The sequence below is a fragment of the Panthera pardus genome, unplaced genomic scaffold (genome assembly GCF_024362965.1).
Source record: "Panthera pardus isolate Hobbes unplaced genomic scaffold, ASM2436296v1 HiC_scaffold_8, whole genome shotgun sequence".
Taxonomy (NCBI): Eukaryota; Metazoa; Chordata; class Mammalia; order Carnivora; family Felidae; genus Panthera; species Panthera pardus.
Genome location: NW_026527013.1, coordinates 35773704 through 35789727, shown reverse-complemented (window position 1 = coordinate 35789727; position 16024 = coordinate 35773704). Strand labels below are relative to the sequence as shown.

At 38.5% G+C, this 16024-nt stretch overlaps 1 protein-coding gene across 3 annotated transcripts in view; it reads right to left on the bottom strand.

Annotated features, from left to right (window-relative positions):
- Positions 1-1796: 1796 nt before the first annotated feature.
- Positions 1797-16024, bottom strand: part of TAFA1 (TAFA chemokine like family member 1) — a 505935-nt gene continuing 491707 nt past the window's right edge. For all 3 annotated transcript variants that reach the window (XM_019469762.2, XM_053898175.1, XM_019469761.2), the window contains 2 exons: positions 8697-8821; positions 1797-2918 (listed from right to left, as the gene is read on the bottom strand). In XM_019469762.2, the coding sequence (XP_019325307.1) occupies positions 2901-2918; positions 8697-8821 (143 nt within the window). In that variant the 3' untranslated portion in view covers positions 1797-2900. The remainder of the gene's footprint in view (positions 2919-8696; positions 8822-16024) is intronic.

Below are 16024 nucleotides of genomic sequence, written 5' to 3'. Positions count from 1 at the left end.
TTATTAGTCATACCACACTGAGCTCTTTATTACCAGCAATACATGATAAAAGTTTTTAAACCACACATGTAGGCATGGGGTAGCTACTGAATCCCCCCCTAAATGGGGTGGGTCCAATTTAAACACAACGTGACGGTTCACACATTTGTATAAGGGACTTGATAAATCCAAATTGAATTTGATGACATTTACAAATATTTGCACCGTTTTATGGGACGGTTGCCTGATTCTGATATGGTCTTTTTTTCTCCTTCTCTCTTCTTCCAGGTCTTTCCAAGGGAGGCTAATGCATCAAGTAACCACTACGAAATGAACTGACAGATGTGGGCCTCTAGACTAATTCTTTCATTGACTTACAGGCTCTGGTTACAGAAGAGGAGAAGCTGTGAGTTCCTCATATCGTAAATTATGAGAAGGGTCTGTATGCGCGAGGCCAAACTTCACATTGAGTTTCCATTCAGGACCAATGCTGTTAACAGGGTATTCCAGGAAACAGTAATCTCATAGAAAAGACTACATGATCATGGAATTTGGGGCAATAACAATGCTTGCAGAGTTTTTAATAGCAAACATCTCAGATTAGTTCCTCTTATTTAAGAATGTTAGGAGATGTTACATAAAAATCCAGATTGCTGGTGCTCTTGGAAAAAATTGAAGATGTAACAAGGCAGTGAATATATCCTCACAGAGAAATAATTTCTTGTACCTTCTTACTAGGCAGGGATGTGCTGTCCATTAGTCAAGTATCCACCTAACATGCCTGGATTTGGGAAGATTTTTACTTTGCTCCCCATGTTTTAGTCTTTCCTGAAGACATACAACACTTTTTGTGCATTAAAGATTCTGAAAATTTCCTCAGTAAATATGTCTGTTTATTTTATTAAAAATGTTCCCCCAATATATTTGATTAGGGAGGTTTTTTCCTCCCCAACTTGGGATGTACCGTTCTAGGTCACTCTTTGCATTTAGGATCTCAGTTGTTACTCTGAAAATTACAGGTGAAAGTCGATTGCCAATATATTACTCGGTATGCAGAAAGTGACCATAAATTCAAGAGACTGTGATTTGGTTGTTTGAATCTTATGCTATCTTCTGGCAAATATTTGTGAAAGTATTTGGAAAGCCTAGATTTTGTGGTTAGGATTCCATTTCCATTTCTGGATGCTTTTATAGGCATTCAAGATGGAGAACCCATCTATCTGATTAGAGTATCTACATATTCAATCAGACTTCAAGTTATACTGGTAGACATTAAGGAGCCTCTGGATATTACCTGAGGTTTAACTTTAAAACTCCAAACTAGGCGGCCAAATGTGCTGGTGATCTAATACGAAGCCCTAAAACATGTATTCTAGAGGGAAGGCTTTGGAGAAAAAGTAGATATCCTTGCAATATGATAGGTTAAGCAACAGGAATGTATAATACTATTACACTATCCCAGGTAGATAACAAGTAGTTATTTCCTTTTTATAATCATTATCTGAGTAACTTTTAGAAAGAGAAGATGGACAAGAATTTCTTTTTTCGGGATGGGAGCCCCATATGTATTGTCCAAGTGACCAGTACAGAAACCCAATAATGGGATTTGACATTTAATCTTGCTGGCTGAGAACACAGCAGTCATAGTAATGAATTTCTGATTTTCAGAATACTGGGGTTGGAAATATTGGCTGTGATTGTAGCAAAGACGTCATGGAAAAATTCTGGGTGACTACGAGTCTCTAAGCAGGGTGTTCTGTGGATTTGGCTAAAACTGACTCAGGAAAAATAAATGGCAAATAAAGAGGACAAGTAGGTTTAGAAAGAAGTTATTTACCACTTTAATAGGGCTGTCCAGCATTTGGTCACATAGATCATTTTGAAACCTAATTGCTTTAATGGTCTTCCTATCTCACCAGAAGAGATTTGAATACTCATGAAAAAAGCAAATCAAACATAGAAAGAGGTACCATGATAAGACTTGTTGCTACAGCACTATGTACTTAATGATGCCAGACTTTGGATTTCATTGGAGGACATTTCTGCAGTCTAGGACAGCTATACAAAGCCTTAAGACATTGTATTTACAGAACTTATTAATACAGGGATCCGTATTCTACCATAATTTTGCCAGAGTCTTAATAGCACGGTGGAGCAGCTCCCTCAAGAATTCTTATTTTTCTTATCTGTGGAAAAGCTAGTAGTTCTAAAAATACTTTCCTGGAAGAGGTTAGGATGGTTATTATATATCAATTGAATATAAAGTATGGTTATGTAAGCCAAGCTTGCATGCTAATATTGCACAGGGTAGAAAGCAATAAAACAGGACGATGTGCTTCCTTGGGCCATCTGGTAGAAACAGAAGGAAGCTCTCGATTCAGTATTGTTACGATGCCTCAGATTCCAGGAGTCCACCTGTAGCTGGCCTTCCAGCGTGAGTGCCATGTTGAAATTTCAGAAGGGCACATGTCTTCCTTGCCAAGAGAAAAAGAAATGCAACAAAACAAAACAAGACATCCAAACTCAAAGAGGTACACCAGCCGCCTCAAACTGTGGTATTGTTCATTTCTTGAAGAGAATATATAATATTTCAAAATATTATATATATACATATATTTAAAATGGTACAAAGTAACTATAGATCCAAATTAGAAGATAGTTGATCGTTCTTCGTAATCCCAAAAATTTTCATGGAGAAAACCCTTTTTTTAAACCCACTTTCCATGGTGTTGCCAAAAATGCAGGGTCTTCTCACTATAGGATACTTCATGACACACAGTAAAAGCACTGTGATTTTCTGGTAACCAGTCAAAGTGCAAATAAGAAATCCATTTGGCTTGTAATGTGTAAGATGTTTTAAATTCTTAAAATGTATTTTCTGCAGAGGTGGTTTTCCTTTGCTACTATAACAAATGCTTCCATTAGGTTCTTGGGTGAATCTGAAACCAAAGACAGAAAGAAATTTCAGGGAGAAAAGAACAAAATGAAGGCATAAAGAAAGGTGACTAGGCAGAAAATGAGGACATCTTGAATTTTTAGTATGTGGCTTCTTTCAAGTGATCTGAAGCCAAAAATGTTAGTCTACAACCGTAGTTCTCAAATGGTGATAAAAAAGCACACTGACAGGCCATCATATTTTTATCAGTTCATTAAAGTTATTTTGCCACAACCGAGGAAATGGACTCTTGGAGCAATGAATAACGATGATTGGCTTCATGAGCATGTCACATATGCAGTTGCACAGAGCCCTGTGCTGGAAAGGGCCCCACACTCTATTTAATGATCTTCTATTGAAGTCTTGAAATTATTACTAATTTTTAAACTAGAGACGCCATGTTTTCATTTTTGTCCTGGGCCCTTCAAATTATGTAGTTAGTCCTATGTCTGATGAGAATTTGAACTGAGTAGGTCATTCCATGACCTTGTCAAGCTGGCTTGCTGTGACAGGTAGAGGGGTGGCCATAAGGTAAAGTCACTGCCAAGGTTCGAACACATTTTCTTAGGAACACAGGAGGGCTTTGCAGGTTGAGGAACTCTCCCTCTCAGTGACATAGTATTCAAGAGTAACCAAGAGCATACTCCTAGAACTAATGATGCCATTTAATCTATTTGAATATGGCCCAAAGACTCTAACATTCAACAGGATACATGCACAGAGTGTCACTGGTTTAGGGCAGAAATGATGATTCTAATAGAGTTGAAGGTTCTACTTTAGAGTTCTAGGAATAGGCATTTTTCTTCATAATCTCTTGGTTCTTTATAGTCTTAGAAATTGAGTGTTCTGGGTCCAGGGGTGGAGTCCATTAAAAGATTTTAAGGTTGGATAGGAATAGTAATAAAGTTGCCTTTCAAAAGTTGGTTGTGCCATGGGCAGCATGTGTAAGAAATCTTCACACACTTATTATTTTTTTAATCCTCTCCTTAGAAATGACAGATTCTTCCAAACCTTGGTTTCCTACATTCTGGTAATGTGTATCACCTCCTGTTTCCACTGTCTTATTTTTCACCAAAAGGAGGGAGAAAGTGACATTTATAAAACTGAAATGGGTTGCCTTTCTTTTATCTCTATCAACTTACCATCTCTACCCCGCACTACCCAACCTTAGGCCGTATCCTCCATGTAAGAACAGGAGGTTGGTCATCACATCCCAAGACCTTCACACATTAACTTTACAGAGCAGAGGCTTAAATATATTTATTGGCCAAAGAAATGGATGAGTTCACTTGGACCCAGGGGCAATTGTGACGGCATAAATTGATTTGTTTTTCCTTCTGGAAATTTCCAAATCCACATTCTCCCTCCTACCCTTCTCTCTTAAAGCTAGTTCATACAAAATGGTCTGAACATCAGGATAGTAAAGGCTTTTATAACCCTTGACACCTGATGGAATTTTGAGTGATGAAGCTGGGATGTGTCACAGCTGGAAGTTTGCCCTTCTGTAATATAAAAAACACTGGCTGATGAGAATGGATGGAGTTATGTGAGGTCAGAGTCACCGTTAGGAGGATGGGCCCAGGTGAGTGTGGGCAAATGACAGTAGTGCATTTGTGTGAAACATCAATTTGGCTGGACAGCCATTGTGGTGAGATGGGCAGTCTAACACGGCCTTTTAGGGAATGGAACTTGACTCTATGTTGTGTATATCTAACTGCTCATTTTCCCAGGAGTCTGAAAGACACTAACATATTGGGTTGAAGGAAATCCAAAGTTGCTTGATAATTTCCCAGGTATTATACCAGATTATGTTCTACTATTTTAACCTGTTAATTTTGCCTTCCTAGTGACTTTGGTTTTCTCCTCATTTCATTCCCTGCCTTGTTATGTCCCCCAAAGCCAATGTTCCCTTTTTATATGTGAATTATTACAGCATTGTCAAACAACTTATTTCCTCTGGGGCAAGTCTGTCTTTATAAATTAAAGCATTATTCTTGAATGCACAGAGTATATACATTTCTTCCTGAATGCATTAGATACAGCATCCCCAGCTTATTTTTTTTAAATATGTACTATATTATAGCATATTATGTATTATTATTTCATATACATTAAATATAATATTGATTATAGGGAATTAGCTCATCTGATTATGGAGAGTGGCAAATCCAAAATCTGTAGAGCCAATTTCCCAACAGCGCCCCCAACTTTCAAACTTATGCATTTTTTTTGTTTGTTTTCAGAAATGTTTTTATTTTTATTTCTACTTTTGAGGGAGAGAACATGCGAGCAGGGGACAGGGGCAGAAGGAGAGAGAGAGAGAGTCTAAAGCAGGCTCCACGCCCTGCGTGGAGGCTGACATGGGGCTGGATCCCATGACCTGAGCCACCAGGGGCCCCTCAAACTTATGTTACGTTTAAAGAAAAAAAATAAACCAATATTTTTGTAAAACCATAGGAAACTACCTCTTGTGAATATCTGGATTGGTTTGTCTTGCCACAAACTACCAACAAAGTAATTCAACGAAACAATTGAAGCAATGGTCGAGCAGGTGTAGTTTAAAATCTAGCCATGAAACTTCACCCAGATGTACCAGGCTTCTTCCCAGGAGGGTTTCTGGCACCAGCTTTATTGTACCCCATGCTGGGTTTTGGAAAACTTCTCAAGGGTGACTACCTTCTCTCCATAAAATGACATTCAGGAAGCTTCCTCTTTCCTAAGACTTATTCTCTCCAGTCTCCTGAAAGGGAAGCCTGTGCCTCATTCTACTTATCTTTTCTCCTTCCTTCTGTAGGTTATATTGTCACCCAGATCTAGTTTCCCCAAGGTTCTCCTTCAGACTGTGGCCTGTTGTCCTGGCTAGTTCATATTCTGGGGTGCCTGGTCCTTTAAATCAAACAATGAATTTCTACTCTCCACCAGCCTTAAAAAATGAGCACCATGCAACTTTGAATTAGATCACACTTTGAAACATCTTTTGTTTATCTACATTGCACAGACTGCTGAGAATTTTGACTCAGGGTGATTATTTGGGAAGTAATTCATAATAGGAAGGTTCTGAAAAAACCTATATAGGGAAAATGACATCTTAGGACTCTATCTTGCAAATATCTTCATATTGGCGTTACTTTTAAAAAATAACAGTATGACGGAAACTCGCAGTTGCCATTAACAATCTGGGGATGTTTCTTCTGTGTTTTTTTTTGTTTTTTTTTGTTTTTTTGTTTTTTTTTTTTACTGAGACCACTCTCTTTGAATCAGTCTTATATGTAAGAACCAAAGAGGTGATTTAAAAAAATTTTTCCTCTTTGAGAAGAACTTGAATTTTTTATCCTAAAGATTACCTCTTAAATAAGAGTAGAACATTGAAAACCTATGACTCACAATTAAAGTGCATCTGTTTATTCAACTGTTTTGAAAGTTAAACTGCCAGAGTCAATACTTGAAGTGTACAGGCATATTTACACTGTGACAGGGAAAAACACATGGGGCATACTAGAAAAATTAATATAAAACCTATTTTGGAGCCTATAATCTAAGGACTGGTGTTGGCCTGCCATTTATACAGAATGGAAAGCTCCTGTATGTATCAGCTGAAGTTAATTGGTGCCTTTGTGTTTAAAACTGCTTATTTCACTGTGAATTTCTTTGTAAGGAAGTGGGGACAAAATTTAAGTCAGTAGTAATGTCTGAGTCCTCTCAAGGTGTAAAAAGTACAGCTTAGTGTTTTCTTTTCCTTCTCTAAAGACAGAGTTGAGATTTATTAGTTGAGTGATGTGTTGCTCACACGACTGTAGAGCAACCTCTTATTTCCTCGCTTGAAATGGATGCACATATCAGAACAGGTACATCCTCTGCTTTCAAACCAACTGCATGGGGGATTTATTTCTCTTGTACACTCAACTGTCGGGTTGCATTCAGCCCACCCAGGACAGTAGCAAACACAGAGGCTGTGCTCCAGCCTCTATTATTGTGATCAGACCTGCACTGTACTTCTGTGAGGAAAGAAAATGTCTAGGATGTATTCACAGTGTTTTAAAATATACCCTACAGAGGCCAAAAAAAAAAGTGTTACATAGTCATAAAAAGTAGCATTAACAATTTCTGTGTTTTGTTTATTTATATTCTATTTTCCAAAGAGTCTCCTAGTTGGTACCCTTGGAATCTCACATACTCAAATCCTGAAGTAATTTGACTTGTATTCTTATTCTTGACTGAGTTTCAGGTCTGGAGGAACCATAAGAGCAGGGTTTATATTCAATAAAGGGAGATCAGTTATCATTTGGAAGAGGAAATAGAGTTTTGGCAGAAAATACATCAGCAACCTGTTTTAAACAATGGTGATCGAATTCCAATCGTACTGATGATAATTCAGAGTATCTGAAAACTGACTTGGAAGGGCGTCTTCAGATTGTTTCGTAAAATTAGTTTCAGGCAAAATGTAACCAAAGGGAAATATGAAATCCACTCTCCATCAGTTAATGAAGATGGTTTCTGGAGGTAAGTGTCATGAACTGGGTTCATTTTTGAATAATCTCTCCTGAGGCTGTTTCTTTGAAGTGAAATATGATAATCCAAGCTGAGCATCTCAGGTGCATGAATGCATGTTAACAAGCTAGGACGGTTCAGGAACCTCTCTTGGCCACAAGCCAATGAGGTATAACAATTTACTGCTTAATGCAGTCAATATAGGCAATGAAATTGGATATGCAGAAGAGTCTCCACTTATCTTATGTATGAAAGATATGTTTTATAAGATATTATGTTTTCTGTATCACGAGGCTGCCAGTACCAATGTTATTTCTTGAGAAGATAATGCTGAGAAAAAAGATCAATTTAAGACTCATTATATAGGGGTGGGAATTAGAGATGACCTTTGAAATTTGAGTCACCCTTTTGGAAGGCTACAAGTTCAGCATGTTGGGATTTATAACTGGTGGATCTGGCTTTCAACAATACCCAGTACATTAAAACACATATACACACAACAGGGCTGAGAGCCACATGATATATATACATAAAACCACGCTAGTTATTAAAATATTGACATGATTGTAATTATGTAATTAAAATATTGTACTACATTTGAATAAATACTGTCTTAAGTGCTCTGAGCTACACTTTCTACCCTGCCCTCTTTAGGACTCCCATACTTTCCCATGATCTATTATCTACAGGGCCAATGGCTATCCTACCTGGACTTTTCCAAACTGCTCTGGCAACATGATATCAATTCTCATGGGTTGGATGGCCTCACCATATAGGTTGTTATGTATTTTGAAGATAGCTCCTTATTTTACCACAGAAACCAAGGAATGATAATTCACATCACAAAAACTTTTCACTCATTTAAAAGATCATCAAATAATTCTTTTAAAGAACATGTAGAAAATGGCTGTACTTAAACGCAGCCCTCTTCCGCAAACCATCTGGACAAATTAGGCAGGACTCTTATTTTATTATCTATTTTGAGCACCGTAGTAGTTGGCTGAATTATGCGACTAATTGCTTTACCGTTCTTCTTCCTTTTGGCTATGCTAATCCAGCTTTATTTGTGACCCAGTCACACAAACGCTAAACTGCTCAGCAGGGAAAAGTCAAGTTCCATGTCTAACTTCTTGTTGCTGGATGGACACTGATATGAACAGTTAAGAATGTTTTCTGTCAGGGAAAAGGTCTTCTTATCTCCTGTTCAAAGCTTCCCTGGATGCTGTTGTGCAACTCAAAGGCAACACAGTATGGTTGGTAACATGCATGAGATATTTGAAAGAAATACACTTACTCTTGTGGTCTTAATTTTATTGCCTGTAGCGCACATCCAACCGGAATTATCAGGTAGTGTTTTACATTCTTCTCCTTCTAGACAAGGCTCCATCTCACACCACCATTTCCCAATCACTATGGAGGCTGTGCAAAAACAGGAAACAAGTGTGTTTGCAATTCATCCAAACAACGTGGGCACCAGTGACGTGACCCTCTAGGTGTTCATTCTCTTTGAAGCACGCTACTTTCTCTTGAACCTTCTAGGGCCGGCTAAGAATTCTCTATGAAGAAAAGTAATATTTTCATTTACCGGTCTTACAGAGCAAATCTGATTTTCTAATTTTATGGTTTTATCAAGCAACAGTTTGTCAGAAATCACCCTCGCACCCTGAAAGATGAAAATCTATGCATTGGGAGGTATACTTTCTGGAGAAAACTTTATGTTTTCACAAACCGAGGACCTTTTACTCTTCCTTTTCAGGGAAGGGGACAAAAGTAGTAACTGCCCTTCAGAATGATAGAGCTATTCCTTCAGAAAGGCCAGTTTATCCACCCGGCATTAGGGTTCATCCCCCAGCCTCGGGCCTTCTTTGAGAATTTCAAAGGCCTACCCACAGGAAAAAAAAAATGAAATGACTGGAACCATAAAAGAAAATCTGCAAAATAAAAACTAAGGGTTATTAATAAATAGAAGTATTTGTTTACAATCACAGGTATATTCATGTCAGCTGCATTTCCTGTTGATGTTTGATATGAGGTGGGTCGAACTTTCCAAAGTTGAGCCTCTGATAAAAAAAGCCCTATTTTGCAGGGTGATATCAGAGATGACCACAACAGGAAGCTGGCGATGAACTGAGTGGATGTATTTATAGCACAGTCTGGTTTTTGTTTTAAGATTTTATAAAATAGCGACTGGATGCACTCCACCCAAGTCAAGGAGCTCCACATCTTCCTTACTGCCTTCATGAGCGAAGAATTATTTCTGCCATTAGAAATTCTCAAAACGTCTGCCAGTGGTTCTTGTGTCGTGCTTTCTGATTGCCTGTTTTCACACTGGACTAGAACCCTAGTTCTAGAGATACTCGCCTTCAGCCTCTTACACCTGCCGGAGGGGAGTCCCCACCTTGATGTTTCCTTCTCACAATGACAAAGAGGCCAGATGACATCTGTTAACATCACAGAGGATTCTTATTAAAATGGAATGAAGTAAATCCCGAAGCAAAGCAGGAGTACATTATAAGTCCCCAGTCGGAGAGAGGGATTAGATTGTTAATTTAAACACAGAATGGTTTTTAAACAGACATGGGGACGTCTGCCCATATTCAAGCTTTCTTCTTTCTACAAGACCCTTACTTTGGACTTTCCTTCCTCTGGAATCCAGCGTATGGATTGCAAAATTTGATCTTATATGCAAAATCATGTCTACTCCATTATCGGGTCAATTTAAGGAATTTTTCAAGGGTAATTTTGCCTCTGCTTGATTTATACCTTATGTGCGGACCAGAATGAACCACATAAAATGCATCTCCATTGGAATATAGCACGCAAGTATAGGAAGTAAAATCTCCTAAATAGTCCATCCGTATGCAAGACAACGTGATATTTTGGTAAAACATGGAGTAGTAACAGAAGACACAAATTCTCCACAGGGTACAAAATGATTATGAGAGCTAAGAGCTTCTTTCTTTTCAATAGCAGGGTTCTCTATGAGCATGTGGAATAAGGGAAGATTCCAGTCACAGGTAAAAGAGACTTTATTTAGGTGAATTAATAGGTGACGATGTTAAATGAGAGAAGCCTGTACTTTGGCAGCAAGAAAAACACATGTAGCGTTGAAAAGGGAACAAAAATAAACTGCAAAGCTTCCAGTAACCTAAGATAAAAGCCAGGGTTTGGCAGTGTTTATTGAGAGCCTAGAATCGGAAGCGTCCTTTCGGTTAGCACTCAGGCAGCAACAGGCTGGTGACATTTGCCACACTTGTCCCCTGAAATCCCACCTAATATTTCACTATTGCTGCCCTGAATCGACATCAACAAGAATGGAAAGCCTCTGATCTTAGCTCCGAGGGGAAATTGCCTTTCCAGACAGTCTTCCATTTAGGGTTTGTGACTTTTTTTTTTCCCCACAGAGGCACACAAATAATGAACAACTGCCAGTGGGGTCAACTTTAGCATCTCTAACTTTCTTCTAAAGGACGCTGTTCCTTCTTCTTGAGGTTGCTCTCTGCCCTCTCAGAGCTGACCTACTCTGTTGTTAGCTAACAAAGCAGTTTCTGTCTCTTAAGCATTAATGTCTTCTAAATGAAAATGTAGACAATAGGAAAAAGAATGCATCTCAAAACCCACAGATCACCTTTAATTCAAGGGAGTAAAGGTCCACTGACTCAAAGGGAAAAAGGAAAGCCTTTCTAAGAATAAAAACATCCCCAGACTGGCCTGTAATCTCTAAAAATTCCTATTACACTTGCTTCTCCTTAACAGAGTTGGATGCTTTGACGTTACCCTCTGGTTTATTGGGATCTAGTTCATTCTTCCAGGGTTGCTTTTCTAAAGATGCTATTAGACTGATTTTGCTTTTGATTTATGCATTACATGGTCATTTTAATATCTTTCACATCATCTTCTAGGTCAAACTATAGTCTTTTCCCCTAATTTTTTCATATACTCATATTTCCTGCAATATTTTAAAAAAAAATTCACAGAGAGGATTTACAAATTGTGCTCTCTCCTCCCATACTGGAAGTCACCTAAAACCTTCAGATCATTGAAAGAGGAATGATCGATTAGATTTAATCAATAAATGCAATATTAATGCAACTTAACTGGCTTTATAATTTTTCTTATGGAGATATCTATAAGAAAAATGCAGGCACAAATAATTCTAAATATCTTGAATTACAATGGTCAGTGCAATAATAAAAATGATAATGGACATTTTTTTAAATCTTTTTTTTTTTTTTAACGTTATTTATTTTTGAGACAGAGAGAGACAGAGCATGAACAGGGGAGGAGCAGAGAGAGAGGGAGACACAGAATCTGAAACAGGCTCCAGGCTCCGAGCGGTCAGCACAGAGCCCGACGCGGGGCTCGAACTCACGGACCGTGAGATCACGACCTGAGCCGAAGTCGGACGCTTAACCGACCAAGCCACCCAGGTGCCCCGATAATGGACATTTTTGATGGCCTCTTCTGAGTTTCTGTGTTAGGTACTTCAAAATGTATGATCTTAGGGGCACGTGGGTGGCTCATTAGGTTGAGCTGAGTGACCGACTTGGCTCAGGTCATGATCTCACGATTTGTGACTTCGGGCCTGTGTCAGGCTCTGTGCTGACAGCTTGGAGCCTGCAGCCTGCTTCGAATTCTGTGTCTCCCTCTCTCTCTGCCCCTCCCCTGCTCACACTCTGCCTCTCTCTGTTTCTCAAAAATAAATAAATGTTAAAAAAAAATTTTAAATGTATTATCTTAATCTTCAGAGCAATCCTAACGGTGGGTATTATTATGAACCCATTGTATGGATGAAAAAAAAAAAAAATGAAGCTCAGAGAAGTTAAAAAACTTGGCCAAGCTTACACAGGTAGGAAGTGTAGGAATTAACACTACGTGCAGGCCTGGTTAATGACAAAATCCTTGTTTTTCATCATTATAGTGCTAACTTATGATAGTTTTGTGTTCAGGATTCAGAGAACTCTTACTAAACATGTGATTGCTGAGTGAATGAATGAATTCTCTCTGATGTCTTATTATTGAAAAAAATTTCATATAAATACAAACGCTTGAGGAAAATACAAAACATGTAGTTTCTCATAAAATTAACATAAAAATGAGTTGCATAATAGCTAGTTTATATCATATTTGTTTCTTCCTAGACAGAGCTCCATATTGCTTGATTTTATTACTTACAGCATTTTAACAGAAAGTCTCAGTAGTGAATAATTTTTGAAGCCACAAGAAACTTGTGAGGTAGACATATAACTTCTGTGAGGACTTTTTATCCCCTAGAAGAACAGAGTTAATTAAATATCAGCTGCAAAAACCAACTCTCTCTTATCTATGATGATTAGGAAAGAGGCTCTTAAAGGTCCCTTTTAACCCTGGGGTTTGGAATTCGCTCTCTTACTGTATCATGTTCAGGAAAATATCTGATCTTCAACTTTGTCAAGAATGTTCATTTTCCTTGAAAGATTCTTAAAATTACTAAAGCTACTTTAATCATGAGTTTTGATTTCATCCTTATATCATCATATTGCTGCAGAGCAAAAAAGAGAGACTGTAAAAGGAGACTCAATCCAATTTTCAGTGAGAAGTCTTAAATAGAGAAGTCCTTCTGTTGCTGTTATTGTTGTTTACTTTGTGGTATCTTACCACGTAAAGAGAACAAGGTACTGAGAAGCAGTGGAGTTAATAAATACAGCAAATATACATTATCTTATTAAAGAGCCAAAGTCCCTTTTCATCGTTCCAATAAACAATGTTTGGGTCTCAATTTAGTAAGTGTTCTTTGGGCACTTTCTGCAGCCAAAGGACTATGTGGCTTAGTGACATGGATAAAATGATGAACATGACATAGTTCCTGCCCTGAGAGCTTATGACTTAGCTCAAGGTTTCTCTCTCTGTGGGCACTATTGGCATTTTGGCATGTATTATGGTAAGGAGGTACAAATGAGCAAAGTGCTCCTCTGGCAGGAAGCACGTTATTGTGCAGGAAGAATAGGCTCACGCTGGGAGCGGGAAGGGAAAATCTTTTTTTTTTTTTTTTCAACGTTTATTTATTTTTGGGACAGAGAGAGACAGAGCATGAACGGGGGAGGGACAGAGAGAGAGGGAGACACAGAATCGGAAACAGGCTCCAGGCTCTGAGCCATCAGCCCAGAGCCTGACGCGGGGCTCGAACTCACGGACCGCGAGATCGTGACCTGGCTGAAGTCGGACGCTTAACCGACTGCGCCACCCAGGCGCCCCAAGAAAATCTTAATAAGATTATGGAAGTTCTTGAAAGCATGAAGCTCAGGCTTCCCTCCCCCCTCAAAGGAATGGTAAGTCACTGAATATTCTAGATTCTGTGAGCAAAGGGAAGACATGATTAACGGGTGACTGGGGGAAAATGGATTTGGCAGTGATGTACAAGATGGAAGGAGGAAGAAGAAAGTAGCTGAAATGCCACATGAGCACAGGTGCATTCAAACAGAAGGGATAGGTCTTGATTTTGGATGCCTCCTCCAGAACCGTGAAGAAGGGCAGAGCTGAAAGCGATGTTAGGAACAACTGAGGAAACCATATGGCAATAACTCAACTATGTTAGCCATAACCTTAACCACACCGCACTTGAATTATTAGCTCGTGTGCCTGTCTATTCACCAGGCAGTGTGCTTCTTGAGGGCAGGGATCATATCACATTCATCTTTGAATGGCACACGGTAACTCAAGGCAGGTTTGCAATTTATGATTGAATGAATAAAAAAAATGAAAGAGAAAAAGAAAAAAAAATCATGCTTCTATCAAAGGATGGTGACAATGCCATGAGAAAATGCATTCAAAGCACTTAGCAGCATATCTGGCATTCAATAAATGTTTGATAAATATTAGCTATTATTATCATCGGCATCATCATTTTTATGATTCTAAAGAATAAAATCACTCCAAAACAGAAACACAGTTCTTCACAAAGTGAGAGAGTAAACCATTGTTCTTCGGTATTATGCCAAACACCCAGCTTGCTTCTATGACTTATGAGAGTTTGAGCATAAATTAAATGGTTGAACATATGATTGTATTCATGTTCCCAGAAGTACGTTATAAGTACATCAATCAAGACAAATTTCCAGGCTCATTTTTGTGCAACCTGTCATGCAATTTAGGCAATGGCTGGAACTCCATTAGAAGGCTGGGACAGCCCTCCCGCCTTCCTTTTTGCACAGGTTGTTGGAACAGCTGCTACAATGCTCTTCTTCAAAAGACCTGCAGTGGCTCCCTCTGTGTTACTGTCTTTATCAAAGTAAACAGAAAGTTAAAGGCATTGAATACTGTCGCCTGCAGCCATGCCCAACTCCCTCTTTCCTGTGAGCCCACATTTAAGGATAAGCTCCAGGGCAGACACATCATGTAATGGTTAAGACTCTAAGCTCTTGGGTGTGTGACAGAGGGACCTGGGTGTGAATCCTAACTAACGCCACCACTTCTGGACAGCATGGCTTTGGAAAGTCTCTTAGGTCAAGTGTCAGGTTATTGAGTTATAAAAGCACTTAAACAAAATCACAACTGGTTACAGTAAATTTTAGAGATCAGGATCTCGGTGTAACACATAATAAACTTTATATGCAACAGATGGCAGTTATTACTGTTATTTATCCATGTGTCCTTATCGAGCTATGTATGCATCCATCCAATTACCTTCACAGAGAGTTAATGCCTGATCTTTAACGGAAGCTTGTGTGAATTGTGGGATGCTTATATCCAGTTTTTTACTAATTAGACTGTATTTATTAGTAGCATCTACAACATATTTCAGAGGCACACAGGAAATTAATGACGAGTGATGAGCATTGCTTTCCTTCTACAAATTCTATTCCAGGGTTTTTCAAACTGGGGCAATTTTATCTTCCTTGAAGGTGTTTGAAGACAAAAATGATCTTTTATTCATTCAAAAGTTATTCATTGACTGCTGTGAATGACATAAGCAGACATAAGACAGACACATTTCCTAGCCTACCCTAAAGTGGCTTACAGTCTGTTGTGGGGGATAGACACTAAATACAATGGTGGGATAATACAGAGTGACAAATTATGAAAAAGGTACTAGGGAAATTAATGAGTGGATCTGATTTGGACTGTCAGGGTGATGGTAGTAAGAAAAATCCTCATTAAACATAGGGGTGCATATATCTTTTCAAATTAGTGTTATCATTTTCTTTGGGTAAATATCCAGTAGTGGAATTATTCGATCATTGTGTGGGAACCTCCATACTCTTTTCCACAGTAGCTGTATCAATTTACATTCCCATCAACCGTGCATGATGGTTCCTTCTTCTCCACATCTTTGACAATACTTGTTCTTTCTTTTTTTTTTAAAAAAACCTTTCTGACAGGTGTGAGGTGATATCTCATTGTGATTTTCATCTGCATTTCCCTGATGATGAGTGATGTTGAGTATCTTTTCATGTGTCTGTTTGCATCCATATGTCTTTTTTGGAAACATATCTTTTTGAGTCCTCTGCCACTTTTCAATGAGATTGTTTGGTTTTTGAGTGTTGAGCTGAGTCAGCTTTTTATATATTTTGGATATTAACCCCTTATTAGCTATATCAGTTCCAATATCTTCTCTCATTCAGTTTTATACAGCAATAAAAGGAG